Raw genomic sequence first — 19911 nt, forward strand, 5'->3', positions numbered from 1 at the left:
CAACCTAGGTTGGGGGCAAGAAACTATACTTCTAAAATGGACCTCTCCCTCAAGGAATTTTTACTATCAAACAAGTTTAGCGAGCAACTGCCACCCATAATTCTTTCTGAGCTACAGAGCCAAGCAAAAACATTTAATTGTCTATTTTGTCTTGTTCTAAACGTTTTCTAGTACACCAGGATAGTGATTTCTATTGTGGAAAAATCACATCCTAGAAAAATTCAAGATGATCCACTGGGACGTGAAAGAAAATACTGATCTATATACATTTACTTTAAGTCTCAGACATGAGCCAATGTGCCTGGCCTCCTGATTTAGTATTGATTCCCCCCCCAAGAATGACGAATCCTCAGCCCCTGACTTAGTTTGCAATAACACTTCCACAATCCTCATACATAACATCTGCCAGCACTCCACCCAGTAAACCCCAGGCATAAGAGCATCAATATTCTAAACAGTCTAAACTAAACAGTCTAAACTAAAAAACACAGTTCTTTTCCTCTATGAAAATCTGAAAAAGTATTTATTACATTTTATCTAGTAAGAAGTTTAGAAGGTGCCTACTTCTTTATACTAATTTTCACATGCAGTAAAACCTTGGCATAGGAGGATTCAACAAAAGTGGTGTCAATCCTTCACAGGTGTAACAGCAAGGTTTCATGATGTGCACTAATCTCGTTTAGCTGAGTCACAAATGTGAATTAAGTATGCTTTCAAGCTGGTGTGAAACCAGACTAACAACTGAGCATTTACTCACCCATGGCTATACTGTTCTGTCTGCTTGTTGTTATTAGGAGCAGGAAAGTTCTTTTAAATTTTTTAGTTATCCTTTCTTTTAACCCATGGGTCCTCACCAATTATCTACAAAGTTTACTGTAAAGGATCCTTGAATTCAAATGTGTATACCTACATTTTTTTTTTAAATTAAAGAACACTAAAAATATAACCACTATCATGTGGAATTTGGGAAGCTTTTGAGTGGGCATTAAAAAAAAAAAAAAGAAGAATGGATATACGGGAAGTGGCGGGTTCAAACCCAACCCTGATCAAAAAAATATAAATAAATAAAAATAATAATAAAAAAAAAGAATGGTCATGCTTAAAAAGACTGGAATTCATAAATTATGGCAAATAAATCTTGAGTGGCATTCATGAATGAGGGCACTCAGTTCACAAACTGCTATGGATGTGTTCACTGGCAAAGATGTCAAGATCTCTCTTAAGAACTCTTCTCAGGGTAGAATTCTATGGCAAAACTGTGAAAAAAATACCACTCCTGCTGATCCCCACCCCCCAAAGTCAATAACATATCTCAAAATAAGGCTCTTCTCTTTCTTACCCTCAAGAATATCTTCATAAAGTGCATGTACTCCTTCAGGCACAATGACTGCCAGTGCAGTTCCACAGAGAAGGCCAGCACCCAAGACAGTCACCAGCTTCAGGCGCTCCTGGGAAGGAAACAAAAGAAATTGGTTTTGTGGGAGGGGGGCCATTTCTGGGACAGAGTCCCCCTCTGTCACCCTGGGTTGAGTACCAGGGTGTCATCATAGCTCACAGCAACCTCAAGCTCTTGGGCTCAAGCAATCCTTTTGCCTCAGTTTTTCTATTTTTAGTAGAGATGGGGGTCTCACACTTGCTCAGGCTAGTCTGGAACTCCTGGGCTCAAGCAATCTGCCTTCCAGAGTGCTAGGATTATAGGCATGAGCAACTATGCCTGGTCAAAACAAAGTGTTGAAAAGACTGATTAATGAATGGGGAAAAGCACCTAAAGTATCTAAATTAAGCATGTGGGCAGCTCATTTGTGAGACCAATATCTAGAATGGCCAGTGACCATGAAAAATGGTTAGCTTTATGAATAATTAATGACAATTAAAACAAGGAGATGTCATTTTTTTCATTAACCAGGTTGGCAATGATATGGGAAAATGTCTATTAGCCACGATAGGGAGAAATGAGCATACTTGCCTAACACTGGAAGGAATGTGAATTGCTATAACAGGTCTGGACCATGATTTGGCTATTTAGATTTAAAGCCTCAAAAACGTGAAATCTTGGCTCAGCGCCCATAGCACAGTGGTTATGGTGCCAGCCACATACACCGAAGCTGGCAGGTTCGAACCCAGCCCAGGCTAGCTAAACAACAATGACAACTGCAACAAAAAATAGCCAGGCATTGTGGTAGGCACCTATAGTCCCAGCTACTTGGGAGGCTGAGGCAGAAGAATCGCTTAAGCCCAAGAGTTTGAGGTTGCTGTGAGCTGTGATGCCCTAACACTCTATAGAGGATGACAATAGTGAGATTTTGACTCAAAAATAAAAAAAAAAAAAGTGAAATCTTTGAACCAGAAATTTTTTTTTCTTTCTTTTTTTTTTTTAATTTTTTTTTTTCTTTTGTAAAGACAGAGTCTCACTTTACCACCCTCAGTAGAGTGCCATGACGTCACAGGACTCACAGCAACCTCCAGCTCTTGGGCTTCAGCGATTCTCCTGCCTCAGCCTCCCGAGCAGCTGGGACTACAGGCGCCCGCCACAAGGCCCAGCTATCTTTCTTTTTTTATTATTATTAAATCTTAGCTGTGTACATTAATGCAATAATGGGGCACCATACACTGGTTTTAAAGACCGTTTGACACATTTTCATTACACTGAATCAGAAATTTTACTTCTATAAATTCATCCTAAAAAAGAAAAAAAATCATGCAAACATGACTACCATGTTTATTAAGAATGCAAACTTGAAAATAACTTAAATGATCAATAAAGATTATCTAAACAAACTATTTTCATTATGATATGTGTGTCACTACAAAAGTTTTGAGATACATAAGAATCAAAAATCAAGACACATAAAATCCATGTAGACTGAAACAAATGAAGCCCTCCCAGAAACACTGACAAACTGAGCAAGTTGAAACTTGCACGGGTGCTCAGAAAGGATGTTGCTGATTGTGCTTCTTGCAAGTGAAATAATGGCCCATAACACAGCCTGTCCCCAAATTTTCATAGTGACCTACATACCATAGCACTAAGCCATTAAAATTTATGATATAGGCCTATTCAGAGACCCAGAAAGTCATGATAAATTGCTATGAAGAAAAAGCTGATGGTACACAGTATGCATTGATAAAAAATTAATGTAAGCAGAACAAGTGTATATTAAATGTTAACAAATTCTTTACCTTAATATATAAATATAATATGTAATATATAATTTGTAGATATTTGTAATTTACCTACAATGAACAGCTATTACTCATACAATGAAAAAATGTACTTAGACATCAATACTAAAACTGTTCTATGGTCTTAGTACAACTTCATCTCAATTGTTTTCTTTTTTTTTGGGGGGGGGGTTTTTTTTTTTTTTTTTTGGCCGGGGCTGCGTTTGAACCCGCCACCTCTGGCATATGGGACCGGCGCCCTACTCCTTGAGCCACAGGCGCCGCCCTCAATTGTTTTCTTTTAACTCAGATTTCTTTGAGAGACTTTCACCTGTCATACAAAATATAAAAGAAGAATTTGGATTTGAGACCACTGCCATTTTCCTCCTTTGCCAGCAAAGTAATAAACTTCTTTCCTTTTCCTCTTCCTCAAAAAAAAAAAAAAAATAAAGTGTTTACATATATAATATGTGTGCATGTGTATATACATATACACATATATATAAGATGAGATAGCCGGGCACAGTGGCTCATGCATACTCTGGGAGGCCTAGGCTGGTAGATTCCCTGAGCTCACAGGTTTGAGATTAGTCTGAGCCAGAGCGAGATCTGATCTGTAAAAATAGCGGAGCATGGTGGCAGATGCCTATAGTCTCAGCTACTTGGGAGGTTGAGACAAGAGAATCACTTGAGCCCAAAAGTTTGAGGTTGCTGTGAGCTATGACGCCATAGCACTCTACCAGGGCCAACAAAGTGAGACTCTCTCTCAAAAAAAAAAAAAAAGGCTCAGTGCCTGTGGCTCAGCAGCTAGGGCACCAGCCACGTATACCAGAGCTGGTGGGTTCGAATCCAGCCCTGGCCTGCCAAACACAATGACAACTATAACCAAAAAATAACCGGGCGTTGTGGTGGGTGCCTATAGTCCCAACTACTTAGGAGGCTGAGGAAAGAGAATTGCATAAGCCCAAGAGTTTGAGGTTGCTGTAAGCTGTGATGTCAACAGCACTCTACCAAGGGTGACATAGTAAGACTCAAAAAAAAGAGGCATCACAGTTTTCTGAAGCAGTAGTGTAGTCTAACATGACTTCCTGGGATCGTGGATGTAGGAATAATGATCTAAGAAACTATAAGGAGCTGGGCATGGTGACCTGTGCCTGTATTCCCAGCACTTGGGAAGCTGAGGCTGCAGTGTCGTATAACTATGCATATGAATCATCACTGCACACTCCAGTCTAGGCAACAAAGACCCTGTCTCTGAGAAAAAAAGAGAAAGAAACCTGCAAGGGGCATGGTGCCAGCCATATGCACAGGGGCTGGTGGTTTCAAACCCGGGCCTACTAAACAACAATGACAACAACAGTAAAAAAGTAGCCGGACATCGTGGAAGGCGCCTGTAGTCCCAGCTAGTTGGGAGCATAAGCCCAAGAGTTTGAGGCTGCTGTGAGCTATGACGCCAGAGCACCCTACCGAGAGCAACATAATGAGACTCTATCTCAAAAAAAAAAGAAAGAAAGAAATCTGCAAGGAAGTAATTGTACGTTTCTTATGAAAAATACCAATAATTTCATGGTATATCATGTACTTTATCTTTCTGTTTTGTTTTTATGAAGTCAGCAAAAATAATAGTTATGTACCTGGGATATACTACTGAACTTCTGACTTTGAGGCTAAGGGGGCCTTACTAGCTTTTGTCACTACTGTCTGTATGCGAAAATGGATTCTTAGCTGAAAGTCTGGTTGAAATACTACTCCCTCCCTTCTTGGGGAGGGGGATGAGGAAGGAAAACTATATCTCATTGCATCATTACTAAAAAGGGGGGAATTAAAACTACAATGTCAACACCAATTAAGACTTGCTATGCAGCAGGAGGGGACTTCCCTGACCCCCAGCACATAGGTCAGGTCAGCCCATCATGCACTCAGGATGGCCATTAGCTACTTTTAACTGAGAGTATTCGGAATACATCTGATGGCTGGAGTACTGGCTTGTCAGAAAGAACGGACCCCATGACAAACAATTAACAACTCAACACCTCTACTTTTCTTGTGTAAAATACGAATATTGCTATATGTCTTGTAAAGATATAGGAGCCAACAGAAGAAAAGCTGTTCGAGGCATTTTGGGAAAATGACTAAACAACTGGTGTTACTATTTTATCATTTGATATTGAGCTATCTATGTCTTTTCCAAGTTACTAAACTCCTTAAAACCCTGCTAATTATAGCATTCATTTGAGACAAACAGAGCAAGGACAATGCAAGATAAAAATCTGGCTTTAATCTGTGTAGACATGACATGATAATTAGTCTTTTCTGATATTTCTCTCTAACCAACTCATAAAAGTCACTTTTACTTAAAAAAAAATTGCCAGGCATGGTCACTCACACGTATAATCCTAGTCTTCTAGGAGCCCAGACAGGAGGATTGCTCGAGTTCAGGATTTCAAGACCATTCTGAGCAAGAGCAAGACCCTATCCGTACTAAAAATAGAAAAATTAGCCAGATGTTGTTGTGGCAGGCACCTGTAGTCCCAGCTACTCAGGAAGCCGAGGCAAGAGGATTGCTTGACCCCAAGGGTTTGCTGTGAGCTATGATGATGCCGCGGCACTTGAGCCTGAGCAACAGAGTGAGACTCTGCCTCAAAAAAAAAAAATCATGAACATAAATTGCTTCTAAAAAACAAAAAAATCAGGAGAAAACTGAATGGAGTGAATATACTATTTCCTTTCGGGGACTTGGTTTCATAAGTCCACAATTCAAACTACTGAAGAGATTGCTAGGAAATAAAACATTCTGGGAACAGAAATGAAAAATGCTCCTGTTTTCCAAGTTTAGGGAAGATGAGAAATGTTGAAGGGGTACCTAAAAGAGAAAGAATTGATTGCTTCAAAGAATTATTTAGGTGGCAGTTCACATCATACTCAAAAATTAATTCCTCATGCACCTAAATATAAGACCTAAAACTTAAAAGCTTCTAGAAGAAAATGTAGGAAAGTATCTTTGCAATATTGAAATTGACAAATATTTCTTAACAAGGATACAAAAAACACAAACCATAGAAGAAAAAAATTCAGCATCAAAATAGAAACATTTACTGATCCATTAAGAAAATGAGCAAGTTATATAGTGAAACAAAATATTCACAATACATATGTCTGTAGTGGAAATACATATATCTGTGATGAATGCTTCGGAAACACTGTCCAAATATTTCAGGATCCTTCAGGTTAAGCTGCTGGAAGAGTTGCCATGGCTCATACCTGAGTCCTTCTGAGCCCAAGACTGTGGGCTAACGATAAATGACTAACCTGAGGTTATAACCTCTTCCAAAGCAGTCCATATCCAATAACTAGCCCGCTGGGGCTATGTGGAAGGAGTTGTAAAGTGTGGCCCACCAGAATGTTTATTGCAGCCCAATTCATAATTGCTAAGTCATGGAAAAAGCCCAAGTGCCCATTGATCCACGAATGGATTAATAAATTGTGGTATATGTACACCATGGAATATTATGCAGCCTTAAAAAAAGGTGGAGACTTTACCTCTTTCATGTTTACATGGATGGAGCTGGAACATATTCTTCTTAGTAAAGTGTCTCAAGAATGGAAGAAAAAGTACCCAATGTACTCACCCTTATTATGAAACTAACGTAGGACCTTCACATGAAAGCTATAACCCAGTTACAACCTAAGAATAGGGAGAAAGGGGAAACGGAGGGGAGGGAGGGGGATTAATGGGATTACACCTGCGGTGCATCTTACAAGGGTATATGTGAATCCTAGTAAAGGTGGAATGTAAAGGTCTCAGCAAAATAACTAAGAAAATGCTATGAAAGCTATGTTAACTAGTGTGATGAAAATGTGTCAAACGATCTATGAACCAAGTGTATGGTGCCCCATGATCATATTAATGTACACAGCTATGATTTAATAAAAATAAAAAAAAAGGAAAAAAAAATAAAGTGTGACCCACCCTGGCTCAACAGGGTCTCTCCCAAGGGCCAATCAGCTTCAGAGCCTGCTGGGGGCTGAGCTGAGATCTCTTTTGCAACTGAATTACATTTCAACTACTTCCACTGCTTAATTCTGTCCATTCATACACAGGTCTTATTCCCAAGAGTAGTCTCCAGTAAAGTTTCTGCATGCAAATGCAACTACAGAGGAAACAGTGGTGCTCTCAATTCTCAATCAATCTGCAATTCACCAGGCACTTAGCAAGTACTTCATAATACTCTACTCTGGGGTCACATGAAGTACTACACCAAGGTAAGTTTTAAAAGCAGGAGGGGCGGCGCCTGAGGCTCAAAGGAGTAGGATGCTGGCCCCATATGCTGGAGGTGGTGGGTTCAAACCCAGCCCTGGCCAAAAACTGCAAAAATTAAAAAAAAAGCAGGAGGAGGCTGAGTGCCAGTAGCTCAATGTGTAGAGTGCCAGGGTGCCAAGTTTGAACCCGGCCTGGGCCTGCTTTAAAAAAAAAAAAAAAAAAACGATAAAAGAAAGCAAGTCCCCTATGCCATCTTCTCGGACGCAGTGCCTGTAATCCCAGCACTTGAGAGGCCAAGGCGGGTGGACTGCCTGAGCTTACAGGTTCAAGAACAGACTGAGCAAGAGTGAGACTGTCCCCCCTCCACCACACACATCTCTACTAAAAAATAGAAAAACGGAGGCCAGAGGATCGCTTGAGCCTGAGTTGGAAGTTGTTATGAGCTATGACGCCACACCACTCTACCCAGGGTGACAGTTGAGACTCTGTCTAAAAAATTTTTAAAAAGCAAAAAGCAGGAGGAGCTGACACATTTCTCAGGACTCAAAATAAGCCTCTTTAAATTAGAAAAATAAAAATACAAAATAAAATAAAAGCAGGAGCACAGGTGAGTTTTTGAGGCTTGTACACCACAAATTAAGTTATAAGCAAAGTTGTATCATTTAAAACAACTGGGGGATATATACAACCCAGGATAACATTTATGGACACTATAAATAAAAACTTTTAAACCAATAGTGAAAGTAAAAATAAATCTCCTAAAGTGTTGCTTTTTTATTTTATTGATTCAAAATAATCTAATATTTTAGATACTTTGTTTCCAAGATGAAATTACCCATAATACCATTTAATTATATTCACAGACAAAATTTCTGCAATGGAAATTTTCAAAGCATTTCTCAAAGGTCCTGGTGAGGTAGAAAATAGATGAATCTTTATGCAGCTAATGCAAAAAAAAGTGGTAAATCTTTAAAGTCCATAGTCATGAAATTATAGGGACCCAAACTACAAAGGTTTGAACTGTGATTTTTTTTTTTAACTCATGGGGTTTTTTTTGACCAAACGTGGATCAAAACACAGTATTTGGGGGATGCAAACCCATATATATATATAAAGAGCTAACTTCACAGGTGCAAGTTTTGCATGCCTTAACTATGCACCAATGTCAGTAGATCAGAGTGTGTGTATGTGTGTACTGGAACCAAACTTCCAAGTATGCCAACGGACAACTTGTACATCTCTATAACATACAGACAGTATTATGTATGAACAATTAAATAAATGCTCTCAGCTGAAGGAATATGAACAGGAGCTTGGTCCAAATTTTTAGAAATCCACAGTAAGGCTTTTTTTTTTTTTTTTAAACTCTCACTATGTCACCCTCAGTAGAGTGCTGTAGCATCACAGCTCACAGCAACCTCTAACTCTTGGGCTTATGCGATTCTCTTGCCTCAGCCTCCTAAGTAGCTGTGACTACAGGCACCCACCACAACACCCAGCTATTTTTTGGTTGTAGTTGTCATTGTTGTTTAGATTCGAACCTGCCTGCTCCAATGTATGTGGCTGGCGCCCTATCTGCTGAGCTACAGGCAGCGAGCCCACAGTCAGATTTTTATTAATCTTCTTTTCTTGGCCGGGGCTGGGTTTGAACCCACCACCACCGGCATATGGGGCCAGCGCCCTACTCCTTTAAGCCACAGGCGCCGCCCAGGTTTTTATTAATCTTTAGACCCACACTTTAAAAAGAGGAAGATTAGCTACCAAAGCTATCATCATCGAATCTCAAAAGACATGGAAGAAAAGGTAAGAAAATGATCTTACCATAAAGACAGAAAATCAAAGGCCAAAGATAAGAAATGAATGATTTGTCCAAAACTACATGCTAGGCTAGTTAGCAGAAGAGGGATGATTAGATTTGACACTGCATTCTACTGCCTGGTACAATCATTCCAAGACAATGTTCACTGGATAGCACAATATATACAGTCCATGACAAAAAATTTACCTCCCCAAACAAATGACATTCACACAACCACTTTTTTTTTTTTTTTTTTGTAGAGACAGAGTCTCACTTTATGGCCCTCGGTAGAGTGCCGTGGCCTCACACAGCTCACAGCAACCTCCAACTCCCGGGCTTAAGCGATTCTCTTGCCTCAGCCTCCCGAGTAGCTGGGACTACAGGTGCCCGCCACAACACCCGGCTATTTTTCGGTTGCAGTTTGGCCGGGGCTGGGTTTGAACCCGTCACCCTCGGTATATGGGGCCGGCACCTTACTGACTGAGCCACAGGCGCCACCCCACACAACCACTTTATTTTTATTTATTTATTTATTTATTTATTTATTTTTTGGAGACAGAGTCTCAAGCTGTTGCCCTGGGTAAAGTGCCGTGGTGTCACAGCTCACGGCAACTTCAAAGACTTAGGCTCAAATGATCCTCTTGCCTCAGCCTCCCAAGTAGCTGGGACTACAGGCGCCCACCACAATGCCCGGCTATTTTTTGGTTACAGTTGTCATTGTTGTTTGGTGAACCCAGGCTGGATTCAAACCCACCAGCTCTGGTGTATGTGGCTGGCACCTTAGCCACTTGAGCTACAGGCGCTGAGCTACGCACAACCACTTTAAACAGTGTGAGTCAACAAAATCCCTTAGCAAAATCAAGAGGAAAACCAAAATCATAATTAGCTTTGATTGGCCTTTCCTAATAAGTTTCTTTTATTTATTTATTTATTGTTGGGGATTCATTGAGGTTACAATAAGCCAGGTTACACTGATTGCATTTGTTAGGTAAATCTTAATAAGTTTCTAAAGGTCCATAAAGGTCTACCACCACGAAGTGGTAGACAATATAGAGAGTAATTCATAAAGTTTTATTTCTTCAATGTAAAAGATACTCTTTATTCTGAAATTATGTCCTACCTCATGTTTGGTATTAACGTCCTTTCTTTTTTTTTTTTGTAGAGACAGAGTCTCACTTTATGGCCCTCGGTAGAGTACCATGGCATCACATAACTCACAGCAACCTCCAACTCCTGGGCTTAAGCGATTCTCTTGCCTCAGCTTCCCGAGTAGCTGGGACTACAGGCGCCCGCCACAACGCCCAGCTATTTTTTGGTTGCAGTTCAGGCGGGGCCGGGTTTGAACCCACCACCCTTGGCATATGGGGCCAGCACCTTACCGACTGAGCCACAGGCACCTCCCATTAATGTCCTTTCTTTTAAGACATCATGGTGATAACAGTTTTTATTTTTAGTGTCCTTCCTTGGCAAAATTAAAAAGGAGGTAGTCCTCTATCAGTTCTCTCAAATTAAAAAAAAAAAAAAATCACTGGCCAGGCATGGTGGTTCGTGCCTATAATCCTACCACTCTGGGAGGCTGAGTTGAATGAATTGCCTGAGCTCAGCAGTTCCAGCCAGCTTGAGCCACAGCGAGACCTTGTCTCTAAAACTAGCCGGGAGTTGTGGCGGGGGCCTGTAGTCCCAGCTATTTGGGAGGCTGAAGCAAGAGAATCACTTGAGCCTAAGACTTTGAGGTTGCTGTCAGCTATGACGCCACAGCACTCTATCAAGGGGGACAAAGTCAGACTCTGCCCCCCCCCCCCCAAAAAAAGAATCACTGGCCTGTGAAGTCCAAAAGCCTGGAAAACCCTCATCCAACAAGCATGAGATTGTAACATCATCAAAAGTCAGAAACAAAGAATTTGAGTTTGTAGGAAGAGATTATCAAGGTAAATCTGATGGGTAATTTCATACTCATTTTCAACAGAGTATCTAAAATATTAGATTATTTTGAATTACTAACATAAAAAGGCAACATTTTAAGAGATTTATTTTTACTTTCACTATTGGTTTAAAAGTTTTTGTTTATAATGCCCATAAATGTCTAAAATAAAATATCTGATAAAGTATCCATACAGCTTTGTAACTTTCCTTGAAAGAAAGACAGTGTGAGGTAACAGTACTATGTTATGTTTTCTGTTCATTTTGAAATTAGGTAAAGCACACTTACTTACCAAATGAAGTTAACTATCCACTGAACACACTACGTTTATTGTTTGTCCCTGTAACCTTCCTACCAAACTATAAGGTCCGCCAGGGCAGAGATGATTTTTAATTTACTGCTTAGTTCTCAGTTTATAAGATAGGATCTAGCACATGGTAGTTTTCCCCTATTCACTGAAACAATGAATTAAATGCCCAGTCCCATGCAAAACACTGGGGACTTGGTACCTGCCACTGGGCTCTACTTTGAACAAATACATAAATGCGGTGGAACCTCTTTCAAATACTTGCAGTAGGAAACAGGCCTAATATATTCCATATATTTCCGTATTACCATATCAAGAATTTTCAGGGATTAGTTGGTTCAGAACTTACGATTTGGCTCAAGGGGTATACAAATACATTTAATAAAGGGTCATGATAGGATTCCATCACAGTAAATGTGAGGCAATTCTACCATTTGTCTCATTAATGTAAATATCTTCAATGATATCTATCTTTTCCTTAGGAGCTCAAAAGCTTGTTCTGCCACTGTTTCAAACGTCAGCAAAGTAATACAAAGATTGTCCTACAAAAAGTTTCATCAGCTTGATAAATATCTATTAGCCTTTTCATGGTAACCAATATCAGAGAGATGCTTCTGATGAAAAGAAGGACTAGCAGTCCAAAAGAAAAAAAAATAAAAATTAGGCATCACTGCCATGGGTTACAGTTTTAATTTTTCTTAAGAATTTTTTTTCTTAACTACTTGATTGTTTTATACTAAATCTGATTGATTTCAAGCACTAGAGTTGTGGTTTCCATTATTTGCATGTCTGTATTCTCTCACAGAACTTCACAGCTTGGAATTTGATCTCAAATTGCATTTATATCAAAGTTTTTTTTTTCTTTTTGTTTGTTTTTTGAGACAAGAGTCTCACTTGGTCACCCTTGGTAGAGTGTTCTGAAATCATAGCTCACAGCAACCTCAAACTCCTGGGCTTAAGCAATTCTCTTGCCTCAGCCTCCCCAGTAGCTGGGACTACAGGCGCCCGCCACAACGCTCAGCCATTTTTTTAGAGATGGAGTCTTGCTCTTGCTCAGGCTAGTCTCAAACCTGTGAGTTTAGGCAATCTACCTGCCTTGGCCTCCCAAGTGCTGGGATTACAGGCATGAGCCAGCTCGACTGGCTCACATTTATATCAAAGTTAACAAAATGCTGACAGGTTCTTTACTTGGCTTATGGTAAATCACCAAAAAGGTGTACTTAAATGAAGAACTACAAATTCCAAGTGTAGGTGAAGATGAAGAGTTCACAAAGCAGTAGTTTCTGTCAGTGAAATGAAATATCTGCTCAAGAGTGGCATGACGTGTGCAATGCTATTGGTTTTTATGTTATCTCGTTTTAGAATTTTACAGTTGTAGATGGACTGAGCCAATGGATCAATCAGATACACTAATTAAAACAACAGCTTGTACTCTATGCCATTAACTATCAGTGAAAGCTTTGAAGTCAGTTTAATCTTTTTGGCAGACACCAAGGTAGTTAAATGATCTTTCTTTTCTTGCTTAAAGAAACAGTCAATGGCCAGGGTCAGGCGTTCACACCTGTAATCCTGGCACTCTAGGAGGCCAAGGGGGGTGGATTGCCTGAGCTCACAGTATGGAGAATAGACTGATCAAGAGCGAGACCCTGTCTATAAAATATAGCCAGGCGTTGTGGTGGGCGCCTGTAGTCCTAGCTACTCAGGAAGCTGACTGAGGCTAGATATCGCTTAAGCTCAAGAGTTTGAGATTGCTGTGAGCTATGACACCACAGCACTCTACCGAGGGCAACCAAGTGAGACTGTATCTCAAAAAAAAAAAAAAAGAAAAAAATATTACCTAACATCTTCTCCCTTTCCTCTAATTTTGGAGGAAAGATTTCTTTGTTCTTCTTTTGGCATAAAAGTACTTTCTAAACATAAAAGAACTAAAAATAAATGAAAATCCCACAACAAGATTGTTCTACACAAACAAAAGAAAAGCCCAATGAAAAAGAAACTGGAAAACATTGGGAATAAATATTATACCACTACTACATAAGGAGTTCAACTGAACTGAGCAGATGAAAATAATAAACATACATTTACCTGTACTAAATTAGTACAGTTTTTAAAATGCACAATGACAGTATTCAATATTTGTGATAGTAAAGGGTCATTTGCAATTGTTAGAAAAAAATGCAATTCAAAAAATAAGTAATACAGATTGAGAGAACTTTCCTAAGAACATCTATTCTCTTTGACCTTCTCATTCTACTCCTGAAGAAATAATCTGGGCGGTGCCTGTGGTTCAGTGAGTAGGGCGCGGGCCCCATATACCAAGGGTGGCGAGTTCAAACCCAGCCTCAGCCAAACTGCAACAAAAAATAGCTGGGCATTGTGGTGGGTGCCTATGGTCCCAGCTACTTGGGAGGCTGAGGAGAGAATCACCTAAGCCCAGGAGTTGGAGGTTGCTGTGAGCTGTGATGCCACGGCAGTCTACCAAGGGTGACAAAATATGACTCTGTCTCTAAAAAAAAAGGAAAAGAAAGGAAATAATCTGAAATATGGCCTAGCTTCAGACAGAAAAATATTTATCCAATACTATCATGGCAAAAACATGAAAACGAATTAAATGAGTAATAATAATTTCAGTACACAAAATAAGTGAATATAATAAAGACATTAAAAATGCCTAGAACAAGTTCTTAACCATAAAGGAAAGGCCAGGCATGGTGGCTCATGCCTATAATCCTAGAACTCTGGGAGTCAGAGGCAAGTGAATAGCCTGAGCTCAGTTGTTTCAGACCAGCCTAAGCAAGAGTGAGACCCTGTCTCTACTAAAAAAAAAAAAAAAACTTAGCCACTAGCCACTACAAGGGTGCTGTGGTAGCACCTGTACTCCCAGCTACTCAGGAGGCTGAGGCAAGAGGATCACTTGAGCCCAGGAGTTTGAAATTGCTGTGACCTATTAGGCCACAGCACTCTATCCAGGGTGACAGAATAAAACTCTGTCTAAATAAATAAACAAATAAAATATTTACGATATAGTACCAGATTAATAAAAAGGGAGAATGTAATTATACATATACCACATAATCAACCATGTTAAAAACGCAAACAAATAAAAAAGAATGGAAAGAAACAAAAATGTTGCTAGTGATTCTAACCAGAACAGAAGGATAATATTTTTTCCTTTTACACATTATCATTTATTTTCTACATTTATTATTATCATTTATTTTCTACATTTTTGGTACACTGTCTCTATTACATAGCTCCTTAAAATTTTTTTGGTTGATTTAATTAGAGGGTATATACACAGTGTGTTTATAAACTTAGTAAACTCTGAGGCTCAGTTTCCTCCTCTAGGACAATTCTTCCCTTTCAAGGTTACTGTTAAAATCAACATAGAACCTGACACGTAAGTTGACAATGTAGCTATTGTTAATTAGGGTGCTGGAGTTGAATAAGATAGCACAGTACCTTTCAAGTGAATACATACCTTATCCTCTCTATTCAGTGGTTCTAAACAACTGCACTGTGAGGTTATGTAATAATTCAAAAGGTTTTTCTTTCTTCCTCCTCCTTCCCCATTCCCACCCACCATAATGCTGTGACTTACTTCCTCTACTTGCTCCAGCAGCCCTTCAAGTTAGGTGTTTCTAGTTTGTAGAGGGTTTAGAAATCAAAAGATTCAGTCCAGAGATTCTAGTCTGTCAACTCAGAAATAAAAAATTGGTTGTCTGGCCCAAATAGTGATGTAATAATATTTGAATTAACAGCCAAAGTATAAAATTCAGGAGATTTCATATAAATATCCAGATTTCCAGCTTTGGAAAACAGATCTGGCAAGGCATTACAAGGCATGTGCTCTTCAGTTGACCAGTTCTCATTATATCTTAAGGACTCTCAGGCACTGACACTGAACATCAGCTGCCATATACCATGACACTGGAAATGTTTCACCTCACTCCAGGTTTGATTCACTATTTACCCTCAGTAGGCATTTGAGTTTTATGACCCATTATCTAGCTGTATCAGTCAAGGTCCACTAAGTAAAAAGAAATCATAAAGTAATTTCAACAGGAAAAGAATAATTACAATAAGGGACTAGAGTAATGAAGAAAAGCTAGCAAGGAAGAACTCTAAAGAATGTAAGAACAGCAGATATAAGGAGTGGATTATTGCCCTAAGACCAAAATAAGAGTAATCAAAGAAGAGGCCCCACAAAGGCTGAGATCAAACCCCATTGAGAAGGCTGGAGCTTAATGAAAGTTTCTGTGCTGGTAGAAAAGTGCCATGCTGGTTAAAGCTGCTGGAAATCTGTACTCCAGGGTGTCAAGAAAAGCTGCTTACAGGAATGTGGCTAACTGGAAAGACTATAAACTGTCCAAGGCCAGTGCCAGTGAAAATTACTGACTGCTGGATGCTAAAGCAGTCAGGTGTGCAGCAGGAGCCTGGGCCTTGAGAAGCTACTCTTGGTGTAAGAGCTTAGCATGGAGAAACCTAGCTAGAGGCTGGGGAAGCCACATGCTGTAGGAGTCTGTGCTGAGTAAGATGGGTGCACTGCAGGACCTGGACACTGGGGAAGCTGCCTGTCCTATAGGAATCCATCCCTGAATAACTGCCTAGGAGTCTGCTAAGCAAGCATGCCAGAAGCCAGAAGGAAAATCCCTTCCTCTTACAATTTATCTCCAATATCTTCTATTGACAAAGCTTAACATTATGCCAGCTAACAGAGAAAGAAATTTTAAAGAGCCCAGATGTGTTTTTGCAGAGTAACCAATGCAAAGTCAATTTAAAGCTGAGAGACAATAAAACTGAACCTGGCACAGAAGCCTACTAGAATTACACAAAAAGATATATAGGAGCCAAGTAAGACTCAAAGACAGTAGAGAGGAAGTAAAACACTTGCTCTTTAGGCTATCTGGCTTATCAGAGACTTTTTCTGGTCTTTTAAATTAATGTGGCTTTTGGATGGCCAACTTCTACATGAGAGGTGTTGCCAATATTTGTTTCCTTATTATAATAATTAACATTTATCAAGTATGACAGGCATATTCTATTATAGTCACTTTATATATATTAGTTCATTTAATCCTTAAAGCAATTCTCTGATATAGGTACTTCTATTATCCCCACTTCACAAAAAAGGAAACAGAGGCATAAAAAGATAGAATAATTTGCCTAGCTTCACAGAGCCAATAAATGGCAGAGCCACAATCTGAGCCTATGTAGTCTAGCTCCAGCTCTAGAACCTATACTGTTTTTTACTTTCTTTCTTTTTAAGAGACAGGGTCTTGCTCTGTTGCCCAGGCTGGAGTGCAGTGGCATGATGACAGCTCACTGCAGCCTAAACCTCCTGGGTTCAAGTGATCCTCATGCCTCAGCTTTCCAAGTAGCTGGGGCTTTAGGTGTGTGCCACTGCTCCCAGCTAATTATTTTTTATTTTATGTAGAAATAGGGTCTTGCCATGTTACCCAAGCCAGGCTCAAACTCCTGGACTCAAGTAATCCTCTCACCTCCCAAAGTGCTAGGATTACAGGTGAGAGCCACCATGCCCAGCCCTCAGAACCTATACTCTTAAGCACTATGCTACGTTGCTGCTCTACAAAACAGATTTCATTGTTTTGTTATTTGCTTTTAGTATATGCCTTTCCCCCCAATTTGCCTCTGTTGAATGTATAATTAATGAAGGGAACATACAACAAGGTGTAGGAACCAGGGTACAATATTTTGGTTAATAGAAAATTGACCCCCTGGATAGATGAATGGCTCATGTCTGTAATCCCAACACTTTAGTAGACCAAGGCAGGAGAATGAATTGAGCCCAGGAGATCAAGACCAGTTTGTGCAACATAATGAGACCTTGTCTCTAGGGAAAAAAAAAAAAAAGTAGGGGCGGTGCCTGTGGCTCAGTAGGTAGGGCGCCGGCCCCATATACCGAGGGTGGCGGGTTCAAACCCGGCCCCGGCTGAACTGCAAACAAAAAATAGCTGGGTGTTGTGGCGGGCGCCTGTAGTCCCAGCTACTCGGGAGGCTGAGGCAAGAGAATCACTTAGGCCCAGAAGTTGGAGGTTGCTGTGAGCTGTGTGATGCCACGGCACTCTACCGAGGGCCATAAAGTGAGACCCTGCCTCTACAAAAACAAACAAACAAAAAAAAAAGTAGCCAGGCATGGTGGCAAATTTGGGGTTGAAGTAGGAAGACTGCTTGAGCCCAGGAGTTTGAGGCTGCAGTGAACTATGACTGCACCACTGTACCATTCCGGCCTAGGAAATAGAGCAAAAACCTGTTTCAAAAAAAAAGAAAAGAAAATTGACACCACCACCCCCCTTAACACAGGGTTTGCAAAGTTGCAATAGATAGTTTGATGTAATTATCTAGTAGTCAACCCCATGGCCCTGTTACTTAAAACTCACATAAGAATTTCCAATCCAACTAATACTATTTTATTTCAATAAAGTCAGAAATCAATTACTAGTATTCAAAGAGGATTCCATCATAGGTTTTTAAGAAATATGTACTGATATTTAGTTGTTTTTTTTTTTTTTGAGACAGAGCCTCAAGCTGTCACCTGGGTAGAGTGCTGTGGCATCACAGCCCACAGCAACTTTCAAACTCCAGGGCTCAAGCGATTCTCCTGCCTCTACCTCCCAAGTAGCTAGGACTACAGGTGCCTGTCACAACGCTCGGCTATTTTTTTGGTTGCAGCCCTCATTGTTGTTTGGCAGGCCGAGGTTGGATTCGAAACCGCCAGCTCAGGTGTATGTGGCTGGTGCCTTAGCCACTTGAGCCATAGGCGCTGAGCCTGTATGATATTTAGTACTATTACTTGCTACTTGGAATTCCCCTACCAAGATTAAATGGGACCTTAAGTCTCATTATTATTCAATGAAAGTCTCATCTCTAAATTCTTTGATTAGCAGAGAGGTTAAGACTGTCACATAGAGAAACACTCTGAATCCATTTTAGGTCTTCTTCCCTCAAAAAGGATGTACTGACTAAACTATGAAGATGTCAAATGTAAAATTAATCTTGGGTAGTCTAAAATGGGAACTATTTCAGATTCCAAGTCAGTGGGTGTTAATTTAAAGGGCACTGGAGACATTCAGTCCTTTCTTACAGGTTTCAATGGTCTCTGGAGACTGTTTACCTGTGGAGTTTCAAGTTCTGCTATACTGACTAAACATACGGCTTGAGATATACTGTGGAAATTAAAATGTCACTGACACTAACAATGTTCCTAATTTGGGGAGCTAACGGTACCAATTTAGATGGATCATATATTTATTCTGTCTTTACACAGTGTTCACTATGAAAGTCAGTGTTATCTAGTGGTCAAGTGCTTCCGCACTGGGAATCAAACTGACTTAGTTTCAAATCACACCTCTACCAAAGTTTGCGACCTCTTTAAGCCTGAGTTTGCTCATCTGTAAAGTGAGGTTTAACAGAATCATGTAGTCCTGTCCTGAGGATTAAATAATATACATCAATGCCTCGTACATAACAAGAGATCAGTAAACATTAACTATTGTTACTACTACTAAATGGGTAAGTCTTCTTTTTTGTTGTTGTTGTTGCAGTTTTTGGCTGGGACCAGGTTTGAACCAGCCAGCTCGGGTACATGGGACCAGGGCCCTACTCCTTGAACCACAGATGCCGCCCCTAAATAGGTTAAGTCTTAATTATATTTATCCATATGTTATCCTGAAGAAAAGGAAGTTTTTCTGTAAAATAATATTGAATCCGATTGCATTAGATTTTATTTGATCTAAACGTAGTTTTATCCATCAAAGATCCCACGAGAGCATAACATGTAGTTCAAATCATTGGAAAGACAAATTACTGAATGCTTTCCAGATATGGAAGAATTTACTGAGCTTGCAGAGTTCAAAATCTTAGAATTTAGAAATGAAATTCCAAACAGTAAAATGTATTGCCTTACCATAAGAGAACAAAAGAGTACTAGACAATGCAAGTCCTTTAAAATGCAACAACATCGTTAAATCTACTTAAAAGAGAACTGATTGTTGGAGAAAAAGCATACTGCACAAATCTGTTCTTCAGGCACAATAAACCTTTGGTGGTAACTCAACCCCCAGAGATACTTAATCATGAATGAGTCAGTTATTAAAATCTGTCACAAAACAAAATCTGAAAACATGAAAGACCAAAACAAAGCTTAAAATGAGAATAAATATAATGAAGAAAAGAAAGTTAAATACTAAGAAAAATACTATAAAGCAGAAGCTAGAGGAAAAGCCCTGACCTCTTCCCTGTGGAAGGAATATTCATGGTAAATAGGAACACCAACCCCAAAGCAAGACTCCTGGATTCCAGACTAATTGCTGAGAAGTTTATGACATCGGGAAGGGAGTGAGGGGGAGGAGCTTACCCATTATTAAAAATCTGTTCCCAAATAAAAGTTAAAAAATTATAAATCAGCACGAAGTTACAAAAATGAAAATCTTAATTTAAAA

At 39.7% G+C, this 19911-nt stretch overlaps 1 protein-coding gene across 2 annotated transcripts in view; it reads right to left on the bottom strand.

Moving 5' to 3' along the window:
• The window catches only part of SLC39A9 (solute carrier family 39 member 9), a 50494-nt gene that overhangs the window by 24831 nt on the left and 5752 nt on the right, over nt 1–19911 (bottom strand). For both annotated transcript variants that reach the window (XM_053601285.1, XM_053601286.1), the window contains one exon: nt 1340–1448. In XM_053601285.1, coding sequence (XP_053457260.1) covers nt 1340–1448 — 109 coding nt within the window. Of the gene's footprint in view, nt 1–1339; nt 1449–19911 lie in introns of those variants that run through there.

Source organism: Nycticebus coucang, chromosome 9 (assembly GCF_027406575.1).
Source record: "Nycticebus coucang isolate mNycCou1 chromosome 9, mNycCou1.pri, whole genome shotgun sequence".
Lineage (NCBI taxonomy): Eukaryota > Metazoa > Chordata > Mammalia > Primates > Lorisidae > Nycticebus > Nycticebus coucang.